Here is a 20,394-nt window from a genome sequence, read left to right as displayed (position 1 = left end):
CCCCCTCCCTTGCCATCACAACCACTGTTCCCCTCCCTTGCCATCACCACATCCGCTACCCACCCCCTCCCCTTCACCACACCCGCTACCCACCCCCTCCCTTGCCATCACCACAACAGCTGTTCCTCCCCACCTTCACCACACCCGTGGCCTACCCTGCCATCACAACACCCGCTGCCCACCCCCTCCCTTGCCATCACCACATCCGCTACCCACCCCTCCCTCGCCATCACCACACCCGCTACCCACCCCCACCCCCTCCCTCGCCTTCACCACACCTGCACCACACCCACTGCCCATCCCCTCTCTCGCTATCATCACACCTACAGCCCACCTCCTCCCTCACCATCACTACACCTGTAGCCCAGCCCGTGTCATCACACCTGCTCGCTCGCTCGCTCAGTCAGTCAGTCCGCCCACCCTCAGCCACTTCGCCCTAGTCCTTGACTCGTCCTGTCTCTTTAAATCCTACTTCGGGCCAATGACTAATCAGCGTTCTGTCCCCGCCCCCTCATGAATATTCTACCTGGGAAGGAGACAGGGCTCGGCCCCGTATGCTAATCGCAGCTGCTGATCGCTGACGCGCAATCACACCACGAGCCGCCTCGCCCGCTGATTGGCCGGCGGAGACCTGGTCTCATTGACAACAAGCCGAGGAAACGCGCGGCCCTGGCTCCTGGCACGCAGGTGGGGGCGGGGCTGGCCGAACATGGTGGCGGCAGCGGCCGGTGCTGGGAGCCTGGGCTGAGGCGGTGCCCGGCCGGGGGAGGGTTGAGGCGCTGGGCGCACGGCGGGGGCGGGCCCGTGTGCGGAGTCGGGATGGAGAGCCGCGAGCTGGGCATGGAGGCCATGGAGACCCTGACCGAGCTGGGGGACGAGCTCACCCTGGGGGACATCGACGGTGAGAGCGAGGAGTCCGCAGGGCAGGGAACCCGGGAGGTGCCCGCCCCTCTGGGGGGTGCCTGGGGGCACTGACCTAGGGAAGCCCTGGCTATGTCTGCCCCTCTGGGGGTACCTGGGGGCACTGACATAGGGGAGTCTGGGCTGTGCCCGCCCCTCTGGAGTGTGCCTGGGGGTGGGTGCACACACTGCATAAATCACTTGTGGAACTCATTGCCAGGGGATGTTGTGAAAGCCAAAAGTGTAAGGAGGTTTAAAAAAGAACTAAAGTTAATGGAGGATAGGTCCATCAGTGGCTATTAGGTAGGATGGACAGGGATGTAACCCCATGCATTGGGTGACCCTAAACCTCTGACTGCCAGAAGCTGGGACTGGATGACGGGTGGATCACTCCGTAATTGTTCCGGATGTGTCTCTTGGTGCTCTGGTACCGGCCACTGTCAGAAGACAGGCTACTGCTCTAGATGGATCATTGGTCTGACCCAGCATGGCATCTCTTATGTTCTTACGTGGTAGGTGCATGGGGGGGGCACTGACATATGCCCAGGCTGTGCCCACCTCACTGGGGGGCATACCAGGGGGCACTATCATGTGTGTAGAGAGAGGTGCTGATGTGTGATTGGTCTGTGGTTGCTTCTGGTGGTGGCCTCAGCATGTGTGATTTCAAGTTTTGCCCACTCCCCTCTAAAGTATGTAGTGGGTGTATGGCCAGCTTGTGGCCCCCCCTTTCTCTGGTGAGGAGAGTGATGTGTGTGGCAGCTTAAGCCTGTGTCTTCCTCTATAGAGTAGCTGGCAGGGGAATGAAATGTGTGGGGTTCACTAATGCACATGTGGCCATTCTGTGCCCATCCACTCTGGGGTGTGTAGCATAGGTGTGATGTACATGTGGCAAGCCTGTGATCACCTGCACAGTATCTAGAGCGGCAAAATCATTCAGTAGACTTGCAGTGTGTGTGGTAAAACTTGCTCCTTTAGATATGTCACTTCCTCTTATGATATGTGTGTGATGTGAGGCCACCCCTGCAGTCCTGGATATATGTGCCTGCCTAGACAACATTTATGTGCCCGCCTAGGAATGTCTGCCTGTTATAGATCTGAGTCATGTGTGGTGAAACTGTCCCCATCCCACCCCAGGCAGGCATGCAACATGTGTGTCCTATTTACTGGTCTTCCATGATGTGCCTGCAGCATCTTGTGTGCCTCCCTGTGAAACAGTACTGACATGATATGGCTAGCATGGTAGCTGCACCCTAGAAACCTGCTTTCTGTTAGTCTCAGGGGACTTGCTTAGGGGATGAAGGTGTGCCTGCTTGCTTCCTTCCTGTACCCCTACTGACTACATTGTTGTATTATGGGTGTGTAGACTGTGTCTCAGAGCAGCATGTATACCACTCTGTCAGTTTAAGACATGTATTTAAGAGTTTACAATGTGGAACTCTATCGAAAAATGCTGCTACTTTGATGTGTGGGAGCACTCCTGTCACTTGATGAACAATCCTATTTAACTTGTACCCATTGTTTTGTTTAGTTTTTAAACGTTTTTAGAGAGACTGACTCACTGTGGGTGGTGCTTAGATACCCTGGTGGTGATTGTGGTATAGGAACCTATATGAAAGATATTAGAATAGTGCCCTTTCAGTCTAGGACAGGTGCTCAGTCCCAGGTCTAGTAGGTCCCATCCCTTTTTCTAGTTCTTGCTTTTAGCTTCTTGCCAGTACTACCCTGCAGTAATAGGGATTAAAAATATCTTTCTTAGAATCAAAGAAATCAGTGATGGAAGAGCCCAATTAAGTCACATCATCTTTCTCCCAGCACCACCCTTGCTAAAATCAAGGCTTGGCTGTTTCCAACAGCATATTCCCCAGGGCTTTTTCAAAGTCAGTTTCAAATTACTCAAGTGATTAGACTTCCACTAATTGCTATGAGAGGTTATTCTACAGATCATGTACCTTACTGTTAGACAAGTTTTCCCTTTGTTCAGTTTCATCCTGTTGCTCCTTGTTACATCTCTTTGGATCACTCTAAACATTTCCATCTCTTCCTTACTGTTTATACTCTTCATGTTTGTAGAGAACTCGGGTGGTGGGGCAGTGCCGCAGAGGAGGGGAATCTACTTTCCAGCAACCCGGGGCAATCAAAAACTTAGCTTGAACAAATGAGAGCTAATTACTTACAGCTTGGCAGACAGCTCTTGTTGACTCCCCAGGGGCTGAAAATGAAAACTGACCTGCAGAAGACAGTGGAGATTTGCCAACCTGGCCTGCTATTGGGCTAATGGCCTTTTCTTGCTTTGCTCACCAGTTGTGCCCTTGGGTGCATGTGGCTGAGTCAGTGGATGTCTAATGGGTGCAACACAGGCTTGAGTCAGATGTCCTTGAGTAATAACTGCAACTGATTTGCAGTGTAGCCTTGGGCAAATCAGATATTTCTCTCTGCTTCCCAGTCTGTAAAATGGGGATCATATTTTTACCTTACAAGATTGTGATAAGGTTTAATTACAGTAATTAATGGTTGTGATGTACACTGAAGATTTAGTGTTACTCCATGTGAGTATAAATAATATATGGTCTCCCTGAGGAGCTGCATGGGATGCAACTTCTTGGACACTGAGGCAAGATGCAGTTTCTAATCAGTCTGCAGTCAGATGTTCTGGTTGCACTCATGATTAAGTGCAGTTCAAAGCAAAGGAGAAGCTTATCATGGAGGGAGGGAAGGGAAGCCTTTCTTCCTTCAACAAATTGTGGTTCTAAGTGTTTAGCCACTGATTTCCACGAGCTCAGTGGTTTGACTTTCTTTAAAACTTGGCAGCAAAGGTGCTGTTTAATGTTATTTTTTTGTATTTAATAGAAATCATTTGAATAGATTATTTAAAATTAAATTTGAAATTGACAGATTTATTTTTAAAAATAAACTTCTATTTATTTAAATAGAAAAACCAAATTCCAGTCACCATCCAAGGAGGAAAGAGAAATATAATTCAAATATAATTGTTTAATTGGTAAAGAGCTCAGCTTCTTCACTGATGTGAGTGTGGTATTAAATCATAGTTGGACTCAATGTCACAACTTTTTGTTGACATTTTACTGGTACTGGGTTGCCTAGAACTGTGTTCTGTAGTAACTTGTCTTGTTCCTCTTTAGTGGTTCACTCCTTTCAAACACATAAGGGCATATATAATCTTTGCAAAATAATAGGTTCATCATTTAGTTGCTAGCTGTTGGCAGCCTTCCATATTCCTGAAATCTTATTTTCTGGCTTATGCAGTTTGCGTGGTTATTTTGCAGGTTTCCTCTCTCATTCTTTGCTTTGGCAAATAGGTTTTAGGAAGGAAAGTTGTCATCTGGCTTTGTGTTTCTTACAATTCTTTGTATTTTATTCTCATTGTACTTTTGCTAGTAAAGCTATATAGTTTTTTGGAAAATGTGTTCCATATGCAGCCTAATGTCCTGAAATTCATCCTTTGGGGCTTTTTCGTTTGACTTTTTGGTCAGTTTCAGGTTAAACAACACTTGGTTACTGATAAAAGTGGGATTTGACTTGTTGATGAAGCAATATATTTAAAAAAAAAAAAAAAACCCTCCTAAGATTCCAAGTCAGTAACTTCAGAATTGTGAATAAATGCTCTTTAATACAAAAGAATTGAAAATCAGCTCCTAAATAGGAACTACTGTGCCAGAACAAAACCTTGTCCAATTTAGACCTGTTTCCTGCCTCTAATAATAGCCACTGATGGATTCTTCAGAGGAAACTGAAAAGCCTTGTTGTGTAAGACTACAGTGATAAGCATGGTGGGTATTTTATTCCTGACCCCAGTGGGTGATCAGTTTGACAGGTTATGCGGATAAATATCTTTTGTCATTTTATCCACGTTAGCACTGCTGTAGATGTTATCCTTATTTACAAACGTTTAATTCTCTTGACATTTTCCTACGTGCTTCAATAGTATTTTGTGACAGGTTCATTGGATGCTGCATAAAAATGTATGTCCTTCATTCATCTGGCCAAAACCGCAGTCAGTTTTATTAGTCTTTTGCACCATCTGGTAGCTGTTTCCCTCAGATAGCTGATGTGCAGATGGAAAGTAAATTATTGGGCCTCTTGCAGCCAAAGTAACATCAGCTTATTCTCAGTGTATAACTACGCTGAGAGGGGGGGAAAAGAATCCATTTGGGCCTCCCAGACTTGACAGTTTTTTCTTTAAAATAGATTATCCTCACTCTTGGGGATTTATCCCATCAATTTACTGATATGCCCATTGGGTAGAAGTGAGAAAAGTGAGAAAGATTGATATGGTAAAAGGCATAGAGGATTCAAAGATGCTGGATAATATTTACTTGCTTTTCTGCCATGGAGGCTGTGAAAATTAATTAGTTAATATGTACGTGGCATTTTGGAGTGAAGTCTTGTATAAATGTGGAGTATTAAGAGCTCTTCTGCTGTGTCTGTACAAACTGAGCCAACCTCTTATGAAAAGCTCTTTTTTCCCCTACACCCCTACCTAGCCACCAAGGCAGCCTTATGGGCTTGTTGCACTCTGCAGGATAAAATGGAAGGATCTCTAGGTTAGATCCTTTTAGGGAGCAGCGATGCTTTCATTTCTAATGTCTTATTCTTTGTTTTCATTGTTAATGGATCAATGCTTGCATTAGATTAATGGTTGCTGTGGAACTCTAGCCTGGTTAGAAGGGACATGTATTGCAGGAGATCATGAGGCATGTTTATTTTTTAAATAAACACCTTTAAAAAAAAATCAATCTAAGAACTAAATGTGGGCATTGCTTCCTCTCACCAAAGCCCTGTAGGATGATGGTTCCGCTAGGTTTTTGTCTTTCCCTTAGGTTTAAACTTTAACTTAAGCTGAATTCTTGTCCAAATTTCCCCACTTATGAGGTGCTTATTGAGACAGCTACCATTTATTCCTTACACTTCCCTAAAAGCTTGGTGGGGGAGTAATTGTTGGGTGGGGCTCTGCAATTGTTTTGTTCCTATGTGACATCTGATTGTCTTGGAAGGCAGCAGTGTTAAAATGTGGGGTTTGTAATGTCTGCGCTCGTTTTGGAGATGGCTTTATTAATTCTCATTTGCGTGGGAGTTTGAGGCTGCCATCAGACTCAGCATGGGTAGGTGCTGTTGCAGACTCTTCTTATGCAGCTCTTCCGCATCTCACTCCTGACTGTAGCAACCTCCTCCCCACCACTGTTCCAGATGTGACCTCTTGCTGTCTGCAAATACTACTAAGTGTGTGTCATGTAGCCTCTCCTATTCCAGTCCCGGATCATCCTGAACCTCTGCTCCCTCCCTCCCACGCTCACATTATCTTCTGAGTCCTGACCTAATGATGGTGGAGGAATGGAGCAGCATGAGGATAGCACTTAAAATTTTTTCTTATTCTTTTCAGAGATGCTGCAGTTCGTCAGCAACCAGGTCGGGGAGTTTCCGGATCTGTTTTCAGAGCAGTTATGTGGCACCTTCCAGAGCAGTGGTGGAGGTAGCAGTGGTGGAACCTTGGACCATCCACTGCAGAGCTCATACAGCCAGGCACAGCTGCAGTCCTTCCCATCCACTGCTGCCTCTCCCCAGCTCCAGGCTGTGCAAGTCAAAGTGCCCCAGGCAACAGCACCTGCCCCTCAGCGGTCTGCACCCCTCCTTCAGCCTCGTCCCCAGCTCCAGCCCCAGCTCCAACAGCAAACGGTGATGATTACTCCAACTTTCAGCTCTGCTCCCCAGACCAGGTTCATTCAGCAACCGCTGATCTACCAGAATGCAGCCACGAGTTTTCAAGGTAACGCCTGGGGGCTCAGAACACTTTTTTTTTTTTTTTGTATTGTAGGCATGAAAAAAAGCTACTTTTCAAAGAAAACTTAGGCATGATGGCTCTAGAGGATGCTGTTTGCCCAATAATTCTAATTTATGACCTGGTCTTTGAGAAATCCCTGGTACTGCATGAAGAGTTTCAGTCTAGATGACGTGTACTTTCACTCCGATTCAATGGGCAGACAGGAAAACTCTAGTGTATGGGTTTCTAACTCTTTTCGTATGATGTACTTGTGACTCATATACACTTGCTCGTCTCAAACGTGGCCCCACAATCCTTTGCATTGGCTTCTTGGGGGGGGCTTTGTAGATGGTGTTTTAGAAATTGTCACAGTTTACTTTTGTAGTGCTTCTAGCTGTGGGAGCAAAGGCTAAACCCAGGACCTGAACTCTCATTCTCTCCCACATGGCAGTATGTTTTGCCACTAGAAGGTTGAGCCGTCTTCCTGCTGTGACTGTGCATCCAGGGCAATAAAATAAGGGACTAAGGCATGTGGTATGAGGGTTCAGGTACTCAGTTAATGCTTTTGCTGAGTAGGGGCACTTCCCAGAAGGTTTAATTGGAAATCATCTTACCTTAGTGCCTGGGAGCCCTCGTCATGGACCAGGACTCCCCTGAGCTAGGTGCTGTACAAACACAGAACAAAAAGCCCCTGCCCCAAGGGGCTAAACTAATAAAAATAATGAGCTCTCATTAAGGTCAGTCATCATAGTTCTCTATTGCTTAGGCATCAGATTGTTCTCATTTCAGGTGCTAAGAGCTGATGCAAGGGATAAGTCACAGGGAGTACTAATGGCAGCATAGTAGGGAAGTGCATCCCAGATTCTTTTGTGCTAGGCCCAGTGCCATCAAGGGAATTTGTATGGTCGTTCACAAGGTAGTGGTGCTGCCATGAGTTACCTACTCAGCCATTTACAATCTTCTTGGGTGTCACTCACAACCCCCGACTGAGAGCCTCTCTGCTGTGCTATCCCTCACATCTTTTTCTCCTTTTCAGTGCTTCAGCCTCAGGTTCAGAGCCTGGTGACGTCCTCCCAAGTTCAGCCAGTCACCATCCAGCAGCAGGTGCAGACTGTGCAGGCTCAGAGAGTGTTCACACAGGCTGCCAATGGCACCATCCAAACGCTAGCCCCTGCCACAGTCCAGACAGTAGCTGCTCCTCAGGTCCAGCAAGTTCCAGTAAGTAAAAATAAGGAATATGCAAAGAAGGGTGTGCCTAGTGCCCTCAGCAAATGCAGTGTGGAGGGCACAATTTGCAGAACTCCCCAGGATCCATCAGGGGGGGATAATGCAGGAGCAGGCTTGGTTGCTGACTGATCCAGGAATGGGGTGTGGCGGGTGGGGCTGGCTGAAGCTTAGTTGCTTGATTGATGCTGGGCTTACTCTGGGATGCTGAGTTGTTGGGTGTGGAAAGTGATTCTAACAAATCTTTCTACCTTCCAAAAGCATCTTGCTTTATTTAACCCAGGCAAAAGAGCTCCTCATTGTGAACATACCACTTGGAATGTTTTGGACTTCACCCTCAGCAAGTTTGCAGATGACACTAAACTGGGAGGAGTGGTAGATACGCTGGAGGGTAGGGATAGGATACAGAGGAACCTAAACAAATTAGAGGATTGGGCCAAAAGAAATCTGATGAGGTTCAACAAGGACAAGTGCAGAGTCCTGCATAGGATTCTTTCATCCTAAGTGCACTGCTACAGACTAGGAACCGAGTGGCTAGGCAGCAGTTCTGCAGAAAAGGACCTAGGGGTTACAGTGGACAAGAAGCTGGATATGATTCAACAGTGTGCCCTTGTTGCCAAGAAGGCTAACGGCATTTTGGGCTGTATAAGTAGGGGCATTGCCAGCAGATCGAAGGATGTTATCATTCCCCTCTATTTGACATTGGTGAGGCCTCATCTGGAGTACTGTGTTCAGTTTTGGGCCCCACACTACAAGAAGGATGTGGAAAAATTGGAAAGAGTCCAGCGGAGAGCAACAAAAATGATTAGGGGGCTGGAGCACATGACTTATGAGGAAAGGCTGAGGGAACTGGGATTGTTTAGTCTGCAGAAGAGAAGAATGAGGGGCGATTTGATAGCTGCTTTCAACTACCTGAAAGGGGGTTCCGAAGAGGATGGATCTAGACTGTTCTCAGTGGTACCAGATGACAGAATAAGGAGTAATGGTCTCAAGTTGCACTGGGGGAGGTTTAGGTTGGATATTAGGAAAAACTTTTTCACTAGGAGGGTGGTGAAGCACTGGAATGGGTTACCTAGGGAGGTGGTGGAATCTCCTTCCTTAGAGGTTTTTAAGATCAGGTTTGACAAAGCCCTGGCTGGGATGATTTAGTTGGGGATTGGTCTTCCTTTGAGCAGGGGGTTGGACTAGATGACCTCCTGAGGTCCCTTCCAATCCTGATATTCTATGAATATCTGTCATGTCACATAGCACGATTAGATGTAGCACTGGGCAAACTTCACAAGTTTCAGTTTGACTAAGCATCAAAAGTTTGGCTGCATAGTTGCACGTTATCCTGTGTGTCTAAGTTGCTTTGGTCAGCCAAACCAAACTGGAAATCTCATGCTAGCAGTCTTCTATGATAAATTTCTAATTGTTCCTACTTTTGGTTAGGCTGCCAATAACCTGTGTGCTTCTTCTGTTCCTGTTAGAATTTCACCGATGCAGCTATTAGAGCATTTTCCACTGTGAACGTCTGCCATATGGAACATCATCCAGTATTTCTCTGCTGCTTCATCTCTTATCAAATCTCTTCTGAAAATATACCCACAAGAGTAAAGGGATCTGTTTTCTCCCTTTGCTATTATGTGAAGTGCTTCACCGTAGGGTATATACTCTGTATGAAAGAGATTACTGAGGTTAAGCAAAACAGTATCATGCCACTTATTGTCCCACCCAGGATCAGGAATGGTAAAGTAGCTGCAAAAATGGAAAAGCAAGGAAGAATATTTTAGGGTAAAGGGTAACCAGCCTTTACTGTTGGCTTCAATTTGAGTGAAGTTTGGGTTAACTGATTATTTCAGCCAAATGAGGTAAAACCTGACCTTAATTCTCAGGCCATAGGTGAGAATGATGGAATCCTAGAAATGTAGGGCTGGAAGAGACCTCGTGAGGTCATTGAGTCCAGCCCCTTGCAGGACCAAGTACATCTAGACCATCCTGGACAGGTGTCTGTACAACCTGTTCTTAAAAACTTCCCATGATGGGGAATCCACAACCTCCCTTGGAAGCCTATTACAGAGCTTAATTATCCTTATAGTTAGAAAGTTTTTCTTAGGGTATGTCTACACTTACCCGGTAGTTCGGCCGCGAGCGATCGAACTTCTGGGTTCGACTTATCGCGTCTTGTCTGGACGCGATAAGTCGAACCAGGAAGTGCTCGCCGTCGACTGTGGTACTCCAGCTAGACGAGAGGAGTACCGCGGAGTCGACGGGGGAGCCTGCCTGCCGCGTGTGGACCGAGGTAAGTTCGAACTAAGGTACTTCGAACTTCAGCTACGTTATTCACGTAGCTGAAGTTGCGTACCTTAGTTCGAATTAGGGGGTTAGTGTAGACCTGGCCTTAGTATCTAATGTAAATCTCTCTTGCTGCAGATTAAGCCCATTACTTCTTGTCCTACTTTCAGAGGACATGGAGAACAATTGACCACCATCCTCTTTATAATAGCACTTAACTTACTTGAAGGCTGTTATCAGGATCTCCTCAGTCATCTTTTCTCAAGACTAAACATGCCCAGTTTTTGAACCTTTCCTCATAGGTCAAGTTTTCTAAGCCGTTTATCATTTTTGTTGCTCTCCTCTGGACTTTGTCCACATCTTTCCTAAAGTATGGCACCCAGAGCTGGATGCAGTACTCCAGCTGAGACCTCACCACTGCCAAGTAGAGCAGAACAGTTACCAAATGCTATTAGACTTTTTCACAATTGCACCACATTGACTCCGATTCCATTATTTGATCCATTATACCGTCCAGATCCTATCAGAAGTCCTACCACCCAGCTAGTTGTTCCCTATTCTGTAGCTGTGCATTTGATTTTTTTCCTTCCTCAATGTAATAATTTGCACTTGTTTTTATTGAATTTCATCTTGTTGATTTCAGAACAATTATCTAATTTGTCATGGTTGTTTTGAATTCTAATCCTGTATGCCAAAAACGCTTGCAGCCACTCCCACCTTGGTGTCATCTGCAGATTTTATAAGTGTACTTTCTACACCATTATCCAAGTCATTCACTGAAAATATTGAATTGTATTGGACTCTGGACTGACCCCTGTGGGACCCCACTAGGTACACCTCTTTATTTTGACACCAAATGGTTGATAACTACTCTCTGAGTACAGTCTTGCAACCAGTTGTGCACCCACATTAGAGTAATTTTCCCTAGTTTGCTCATGAGAATGTAATATTGGACTGTGTCAGATGCCTTACTAAAATCAAGCTATACCATGTCTATAGATTTCCCCTATCTCTTAGTCCAGTAACCCTGTCAAAGAAGGAAATTAGGTTGGTTTGGCATGATTTGTTCTTAACAAATCCATGCTGGGTATATTTATAAACCTATTATCCTTTAGATGCTTACACAAGGATTGTTTAATAATTTGTTCTATATCTTGCCAGGTATCAGTTAGGCTGACTGGTCTATAATTCCCCAAGACCTCTTTGTTCCTCTTTTTAATGATAGGTGCTATGTTTATCCTTCTCCAGTCCGCTGGGATCTCACTCCTACTCCATGAATTCTTGGAGATGGTTGGTAACTGTTCAGAAATTGATTCAACTAGTTCCTTAAGGACCGTAGGATGAATTTCATCAGGCCCTGCTGACTGAATACATCTAACTTGTCTAAATATTCTTGAGCCTGTACTTTCTCTATTTTGGCTTGCTTGCCTTCCCCCTTGTTGTCAATATTATGTTGAGTATCTGTTCACCATTAACTTTTTAGTGAAGACTAAAGCAAAATAGGCATTAAACTCCTCAGCTTTCTTGATGTCATCACTTATTAGCTCTCCTTCCCTGCTAAGAAGACGACCTACGTTTTCCTTTGTCTGTCTCTTGCTCCTACTGTGTCTGAAGAACCTCTTCTTACTGCCTTTTATGTTCCTTGCTAGTGGAATTCATTTCGTGCCTTGACCGTTCTGATTTTGTCTCTACATGCCTGTACTTTCTTTGTACTCTTCCTTAGCACTTTGTCCACGTTTCCACATTTTTTAGGATTCCTTTTTGATTTTTCAGGAAATTAAAGAGCTCCTGGTGGGCCATATTGGCCTCTCACTATTCTTCCTATCTTTCCTTTGCATTGGGATAGTTGGCAGTTGTGACTTTAATATTGTCTCCTTAAGAAACTGCCATATCACTTGAACTCCTTTTCCCTTAGATTGTCTTCTCGTGGGACCTTACCGACCAGTTCTGAGTTTATTAAAATCTGCTTCTTTCAAGTCCATTGTCCTTGTTCTGCTGCTCTCATTCCTTCCTTTCCTTAGACTCATGAATCTCTCATTTCATGATCACTTTTCACCCATATTGCCTTCCACCTTTAGCTCCACAATCAACCCCCCCTGTTGCCGAGAATCAAATCTAAAATGGCTGCCCCTGTTATGTCCTCCACTTTCTGAAATAAAAAGTTGTTCTCAGTATGTTCCAGGAACTTACTAGAGATTTTGTGTGTTGCTGTATTACTTTTAACTACCCAGACATATATTGGAAAAGACCTCCATTACTATCAGGCTTGTGTTTTGGATATTTCTGTTTGTTCACCACCACCATTGCATCCTCCTGACTTGGTGGTCTATAATACCGCCAGAAATGCTGTGTTCAAACCAGCATTTGAACGGCTGCCAGAGTGCTCACCCCAGTAAAATAGGGTATGTTCTCAAGGGAGCCAGTTATAGGTGCAACCACTGCAGAGGGGAGACTTACACCCACCCTTTTATTTTTGCATGTTAATTTCCCCATAGAAATAGACATGACTTGAAAACCAGTGGCCTCTTGTTTCTTCCTTTCCCATCTTCCAGCCTTGCATACAGGTTGTCTCATTGTGGAGTTTGCGCTGACTTCTGACATTCAGAGAAAGTCCTGGTGGTGTGGGGTGAGGGAAATAGGGTTTCCAGATCCCAGGCTTTTGCTACCTACCAACTCTTCATGCAGTCGGATAGGTCTGTTATGTGACAAGTTTGTGGTTACTGGAGACGGAGATGTATTTCCTGATGCTCACCTGCTGTGTTCCCATATTCTGTAACCCCTAGGTCCTGGTCCAGCCTCAGATCATAAAGACAGATTCTCTTGTCTTGACAACTCTGAAGGCAGATGGTAATCCAGTTATGGCTGCAGTTCATAATCCGGCCCTCACTACACTGACCACCCCTATTCAGACAACGGCACTGCAGGTACCGGTATGAACCTTTCCTCTAAGTTGTTGCCTCTCTTTTAAGTGTTTGTTAGTGCTCTCCATGAGTGACAATGGGAGGGAGTTGGAGTGCTGCCCTGGTCATGCCCGAGATGAGGAATAGCCTCTCTCTTCCACCAAGGCTACATATGCAGTTTGTGCATTTTTGTCAGTATCTGCTGACCAGAGAGCAAAGACCAAGGGTAGACTCCGGTTTACCTTTTTGCTGCATTAGCTGGAGAGGAACATGACCTAATAATCCACTGCCATTTTAAAGCTCATTGGAACAGGAGAGCACTCATAATTACAAGGTAGCAAACTTAAAATAGCTCAAAGAAACCTTAATGCATACTCTGTGAAACTTGCTACTACTAGATATTATTCAGGCAGATGGCATGGTAAATTTCAAAAACAGGTGTCTATATGAACAGCATCCTCAGTGACACTTAACTGTAATAGCGATTACAGGAACTGTCAGGCATGCTTCATGGCATAAACAGATCACTGACTCAAAAAGAAAATCTCCTGGAAAGGTTCTAGTATTGCATAGACTGGTTCATGATGAGAGGGTTTCTTTTTCTCCCAAAGCATCTACAGTTGGAGACAAATTTACAAGCCTAGATTAACCATTGGCTTGCTCTGGCATGGTAGCTGGTTTTATTGGGTAGTTGTGAGCAAACTGTAAATAGAATTGTCAAAATATTGGCTCCTTTTTAAAAAAGGAGTTGCTATCCTAGCTTGCAAAAGACCATCTGGCCAAGCAGCACAAAGATTTGAAGGGGTAGTAAAATAGAACCCTTGGGCCATACTTGTTAGCTGGTGGAATTATGCGTTTTTCCACTTCCCCCACAAAGGGATTCTCAAAGAGCTTTATTTCTCATTGTATAAAGGTAGCTTTGGAGAGCCATTGGTTAGTACAAAGGATTTTGGGAGCCAGCAGGATCCTGGGTTTGTTTTTCACATGTTCAAATGAAAGTGATTCAACACTGGTGAAAAGTCTTAGGTCAGCAATCCTGGAGAATGAAGTACTTTCTCTCCATACAGATATTGGCATGGCCGATGGCATTGCTCTACTAATGTGTCTTATCCTTGACTTGGGGATGGAGTGTGTATTGAGGTGAGGGGGTGTATTTCCTGGGTCTGTGTAACCCTTTTATTTCCTGATTCCACACTTGGTTTTTCAGACTCCTTTTTCTCATGTGGCACATATATCGTGTGTAACTTGGCTGTTACTCTTAATGCTGTTTGTTCTCTGCCTTTTTAGACCTTGGTTGGCAGCAATGGGACCATTTTGACCACGATGCCCATGATGATGGGACAGGAAAAGATGCCCCTCAAACAGGTGCCTGGTGGGGTCAAGCGGCTGGAACCGCCCAAAGAAGGAGAGAGGAGGACGACCCATAACATCATTGAGAAGCGGTATCGGTCATCTATAAATGACAAGATCATTGAGCTGAAGGACCTGGTCATGGGAACAGATGCCAAGGTAAAGAGATGAAAGCTGCTGTCATTAAGCTTGTGTGGTCTGCAGCCCCCTCACCTCCAGATGTGTTAGATAAGAAGAATCCTGTCTGACTGCTTCGTTGGTGAGACCTTAGCTGGTGCAAGCTATTAGTAGTAGTTTTTAATTATTATTATTTTATTGGGATGGTAGACTGCCAAGGAAAACACATGAATAAGAATACTACTGGCTCAGTGTTCCACGGTGATGCTAGGGGCACTGTTACTGGAGACTGAGGTAACAAAACACATGACCTAACCTATCTTGGTGGTTAAAGATCCTCTGGGCCTTTTGTAAGAGTTGTGTTAAATAACTCTCTGGTCAAATCCCAACCTGGCTAACTACAGTGTTACACCGTTCCCCAGTAGTTTCAATACGGTATTCTTTGCTTCCTTTCTTAACTGTACTGTGCTGTTAAATAGCTGCCTGGAAGTGGCTGAATTTCCATGATGGGTAGATGAATCCTATAAACTGTCTCAAAAGAGCTTTGGAATGAAAGTTGTAGAAATATAAAACTATTTTTTTACACGGAACTGGGCAATTTGATTCCTTGTTGCTTTGGTTTGTGAGAACTACTATTGGTTCAAATGCTAAAGGTGTGCTATGAAAGGCTTTGCCACCATAACAAGACCCGAGTTCAGGGTTGTGCCCTTTCATCCGTGCTATTTGCTGACATCACTCTTGCAGATAAGGGAGTTGCAATTCTTAACATTGCTCTGGTGATAGTGAGGTCATCAGCTGTTGCCTGGGGAAATGGGAAACTTGAGATTTGAAAAACCAGGCGATACACAGTTCTTCCATAGCTTTGTGTCTGAGCGGCTCCATGTGCTTTACAAGCTAAACCTAGCAGCATCCCCTAGGAGGCAAATATTTTCACTCTACCAATGAAGGTGGGTTAGGAGGTCTGAGGCACGAAGAAGTTATGGGACTGGCTCAGGATCTCCTAGTGAGCCAGTAGAAGAGTGAGAAATGGTCGTAGTGTTAACCCATAAAAGCATGTTCCTCCTGAAGAGAGCCCCTTTACTTACTAGCTATACACTTGTATCTTTTCTGGTTAAGGCTAGACCTGAATTCTGTTACTCTGATAGGGGTTCTTAAACTGTTTTAATGTTTGTTTCCAATAAATATTAATTCACCCCTCTGGTTCCCAGACACAGTAACTCCCCCTCTAGTTAGCAAGCCACTCTGCACTTTTCAAAGTGTAATCTTTCCTGACCTCAGTGCTGACACTTTCAGTGGCTGTGTTGGTGCTACTGGATGGTCATTTTTCCACCCTCTCTGTATATCACATGGAGAAGAGGGTGGCACTGCTTAGGGTGGATGGGCCTCTGCTTATGTGATTGTTCTTATAAACTGCTTTCCACACGTGTTGCTTCCATGCAGATGCACAAATCTGGAGTACTGAGGAAGGCCATTGATTACATTAAATACCTACAGCAGGTCAACCATAAGCTGAGACAGGAGAACATGGTTCTGAAGCTGGCTAATCAGAAAAACAGTAAGTTATCAGAGCCAGGCAGGAGTGGGTCAGGAAGCAGGAGCATGTGCTTCCTCCTGCCCATTTGCGCCAGTGGTGAAAGATTGCATGTGAAATAACATCAGTGTTGGCCCATATCTCTTTGGCAAGCTGAGCAGAGTGGGCAGGGCACAGGGCATGGTCGAGAGGTGTGTAGTAAATGGAATCTCTGATCTTTGCAGAGCTGCTGAAGGGCATTGACCTGAGCAGTCTCGTGGACAACGATGTGGACCTGAAGATGGATGACTTCAACCAAAACGTTCTCTTGATGTCTCCCCCGGCCTCTGACTCGGGGTCCCAGGAGGGCTTCTCCCCCTATTCCATTGACTCTGAGCCGGGAAGCCCGCTCCTGGATGATGCAAAGGTAATCGTAGTTAAAAGGAGAGCAAGGGGGCTATCCTCTCCAGGGGTACGTCATGGCCAGGACTTTAGATCCTTGTGAGTCTCAACAGTGCCAACTGCTTGTCGTTCAGGAGCAGTGCTGACAGAGCTCTGAAGGGTAGGGCTGCAGGGAACAGAGAGGTTCTGTAGGGCAAGGGATGGTGTGGGAGGAAAAGCAGATTGTCATAAAGGGTGCAAGATACTCTCTGGACGGGACATGACTCTCACCTAAAAGGGCTCTATTTCAGGGGGAGAGCCAAATGTTTGCTCTTGTTTGTTTGTATTGCAGTGGCACATACAGGCTCCAACCAAGCCAGGCTGCATCATGCTAAGCTCTGTACAGATATATATGTAGTAAAAGACCCTCCTCAAAGAGCTTTGTGTCTTGAAGACAAGACACATGACATGGATGAAATAGGAGATGAAGGAAGGGAGGATGGGTTAATAGTAATAGCATGTATTTACACAAACTAGCTGTGTGCCTAATTTCTACAGGCAATAAGCCCAGGAGTAGTTGCAATATTAACTCACCACCTGCCTAGTTATTATCAGATAAAAGGATTTTGTAGGCATCACAACCAAGGTGGGCAAGGTGGCTACATGTGGCTTTGATGGAAGCTTAGTGCTCGCCTAAAATAAGGAATCAAAGAAACTGAAATGATGGGGGCCAGAGTGAAGGTTAGTCACTTTGCTACTCCAGGCCCCTCTTACTGAGCCAGGAAAGGCTGCCCCAGAGTTCTTGGTGGCATTAGTCAAATATGTTGAAACTCATGCTCTCCCCGTCATGCGTATGTGCGTGCACACATATACACACACCCACTTGCTGTTTTACAGTGTGTTTAAAGTTATGTCTCTTCCCGCTCTTCCTCTCCATCCCTGCCCTTTGTGAAGGTTAAAGACGAACCCGACTCTCCCCCTGTGGCCCTTGGCATGGTGGATCGCTCTCGAATACTTCTCTGTGCTCTCACATTCCTCTGCCTCTCCTTCAACCCTCTGACATCCCTCCTGGAGGGCCGAGGGATGCCTGAATCAGACAGCCCTGTACACCATGGCTCTGGAAGGAATGTGCTGGCCATCGAATCAGGTAACCATTTAAAAACAGACTTTCAGAGTGCATCAAGCCTCCTTTGTTTACAAAGTATTGTAGTAGTGAGCTAGAACCCCGGCAAAGGGGGAGGTCAGAGACCTGAATAGACTAGTGAGTGCTTTGGCATGATTAGTACTTACTTACAAGAGGAAAACCAGGGGTGCTAAAATCAAATAGTCCAGTGGGTTACCAGAAGGTACCTGTACGTAGCCCATCACCACAAGCTACCCTGGTTGGACAGATGCTGCGGAGTTTTGAACTAGGTCACGTTTTTCTATTTCCATAAGGGTGAACTTTCTAATGAAGTTCAAAGAGCTATTTCTCTGGTCATTTTCCATAATTTACAAATCAAGTCATTTGTGAAAATCAGTGCAGAAATCATGGCTCCTGCCACAATGTTAACTTGGCCATGCTTCCCAGACTGTGTGGTTTATGGTGTGTGTTTAACAGCCTACACAGATGCGTTAAATTACACTTTTAATAAGGGCCAGGAACCCTATAGGGACCTCTGCAGTTCCCTGATTGTAACTATGCAGCCCTCATGTTGCACTAGCTTACCTTTGTGCATTTAATTAATATCTTACTGTGTCCCTTTCAGGCATCAAGCATCCTGGGATGCCCAGTTCTTCACTAGAACCACTTGCGCTGTCCTCCCCTCAAGGGGAAGTTTAGTTTGTTTGTTTTTTTAAATTAACTTTGTGAAGCGAGATTTTTTTTTAACGTTGCAAGCTTCTAAGTCAGTGTTCAGATGTCGAGAAATCGATAACTACAGTCAGTTGAAGAAAATCAAATCTTTCCAAGATTCAGGACATGTTAAATGGGCTCACAGTGACATGTTGCCTGCTGAGCTTGTGCTATCCCAGCTGACTTCTCTGTATTTCTCTTTCTGCCAGGTGCTGGCGGCTGGTTTGGCTGGATGATGCCCACTTTGCTGCTGTGGCTGGTGAATGGTGTAATTGTCCTGAGTGTGTGTATAAAGCTCCTTGTGCATGGGGAGCCAGTGACCCGGCTGCACTCCCGCTCGTCTGTAATGTTCTGGCGGCATCGCAAGCAGGCTGACCTGGATTTGGCAAGGGTAAAGCAACCCCGCACTATGCAGAGCAAATCCTGCCCTTCCCCCAGTGAACCCTTTGGCGGTCCCGATGGCTGGCACTTGGGAGAATGCCAGCATTTCTAGGGTTAACCTTCCTGTGCAGTGTGAAGTGGAAAACATGGAGAGAATTGGTGCCAGATAAAGGACACCAGTCTGCACGAGACAAACAAGTAAACATGTACAGCACAGACAGCAGCGCTGTAAGCCTCCCATCTACAGCCCCTGCATCTGTGCCTCACTCCTGCCTTGCAGGGCAGCCTCTGGGGGGAGAGGGGGAGTTCAGTCTTCATTCCCGCTCAGTACTTGGCAGCAACGACATTCCTCAGCCCGGAGAGCTCACAGAGCTGCTCAGGATGCCGCTCCTGGGCTGAGGAGGCTGTGGGAGAACTCGGAGGGAATCACAGAATCATAAGCATGCAGGCAGAGCGGGCTGCTTCCGGAGAGACTGTGCCGAGCAGAGCTGGGGGCTGACATGGGGGAGGGGTGTCCCCCTCCCCCTTCCTCAGGATAGGTCGGTCAGCCTGCTGTCTCCCTGCCCAACACCACTCTCCTGTCCCTCCCACCGCACACATCCGTTGAAAAAGAGGCTGACAATCTACTAGGATCTCCCTGGAATAATGGGATTGAGAAACCTGCATCATGTGACGCTGTATCTGCCCCATGATGCATTGCAAACCCTTCCCAAAGCACCCTGCGGCCAGTTGCACAGTGGGATAGCTACCCATAGTGCACTTCTCTCTGTGACGATGTAAGAGTTGCTAGTGTGGATGCACTCTGCCACCATAGGAGCTAGTGTGGACATGCAACAGCGATTTTAATTAAAGCGGCATAACTTTTGACCACAAAACTTAGTAGTGTAGACAAGTCCCTACACTGGCACTCAGCTGAGAGGTGTCAGATTGCATGGGCCATGGAGACTTAACTCTCCTGGTTCCTGGAGGTGGGGCTCCAGCGCTTGGGAGGGGAAGGGGGTGTAAATGGGTGTGGAGGTGCATGGAAGAAGCTTGCACTGTCTCTGCTCAGACTGTACATGTTCTGGGGGTAAATAGAGCCCTGTGGTCTCAAGGGCTGTCAATGCAGCCCCATTCAGCAGCTTAAATGAACTTTGTTTAACCATTCACCATTGCATTTGCAGGGGGATTTTGCAGCTGCTGCATCAAATCTGCAGATCTGCCTGTCAGTTCTGGGCCGAGCGCTGCCTGCGTCCCGCTTGGACTTGGCCTGCAGCTTGTCCTGGAACGTGATCCGCTACAGTCTGCAAAAGCTGGGGCTGGTTCGCTGGCTACTGAAGAGGACTTCACGGCGACAGCGAGCAAGAGAGGCTGCTGCCGGTTTTGAGGACGAGGCCAAGACCAGTGCTCGGGATGCAGCTCTGGCATATCACAAGCTCCATCAGCTCCACATCACAGGTAAGGGCAGAGGTTGCAACAGAACTGTCTTCCCCTGACAGAATGAGGATGCTCGTAGCTGCCCTTCTCATTGGGTCCTTGGCAGGGCTCCTTGTCCTGCTCTCCCCAAATCTGCTACTAGCTCAAGGGGCAAGTTACACACAGACTGACTTGAAATGTCACAAAGGAACACCACCATTCAGAAGAACATCTCAGTAGGCGTCACCTCTCCAGGGGCAATAGTATCGCCTCTGGGGTGCTGTGATTTGTAAGGCACCTGCAGGGCTTTAGTTGGCATGATTGAACATTGTTATAAGGTCCTGTCCACACC

The 20,394-nt window shown here is 46.1% G+C and overlaps 1 protein-coding gene across 2 annotated transcripts in view; it reads left to right on the top strand.

Moving 5' to 3' along the window:
- The first annotated feature begins 750 nt into the window (after positions 1-750).
- SREBF2 (sterol regulatory element binding transcription factor 2) overlaps positions 751-20,394 on the top strand; it is a 33,746-nt gene continuing 14,102 nt past the window's right edge. Inside the window, exons 1-10 of one of the 2 annotated variants that reach the window (XM_024200456.3) lie at positions 751-901; positions 6,299-6,682; positions 7,713-7,894; positions 12,958-13,104; positions 14,362-14,583; positions 15,982-16,096; positions 16,297-16,478; positions 17,387-17,579; positions 18,476-18,657; positions 19,811-20,084. In XM_024200456.3, coding sequence (XP_024056224.2) covers positions 820-901; positions 6,299-6,682; positions 7,713-7,894; positions 12,958-13,104; positions 14,362-14,583; positions 15,982-16,096; positions 16,297-16,478; positions 17,387-17,579; positions 18,476-18,657; positions 19,811-20,084 — 1,963 coding nt within the window. In that variant the 5' untranslated portion in view covers positions 751-819. The remainder of the gene's footprint in view (positions 902-6,298; positions 6,683-7,712; positions 7,895-12,957; positions 13,105-14,361; positions 14,584-15,981; positions 16,097-16,296; positions 16,479-17,386; positions 17,580-18,475; positions 18,658-19,810; positions 20,085-20,394) is intronic. The other variant, XM_024200457.3, reaches the window with a different exon arrangement.

This window comes from Terrapene carolina, unplaced genomic scaffold, assembly GCF_002925995.2.
Source record: "Terrapene carolina triunguis isolate 2854851 unplaced genomic scaffold, T_m_triunguis-2.0 Scaffold247, whole genome shotgun sequence".
NCBI lineage: Eukaryota > Metazoa > Chordata > Testudines > Emydidae > Terrapene > Terrapene triunguis.
The sequence above is the reverse complement of the archived record's forward strand: the minus strand, read 5'-3'. Positions and strand labels throughout refer to the sequence as shown.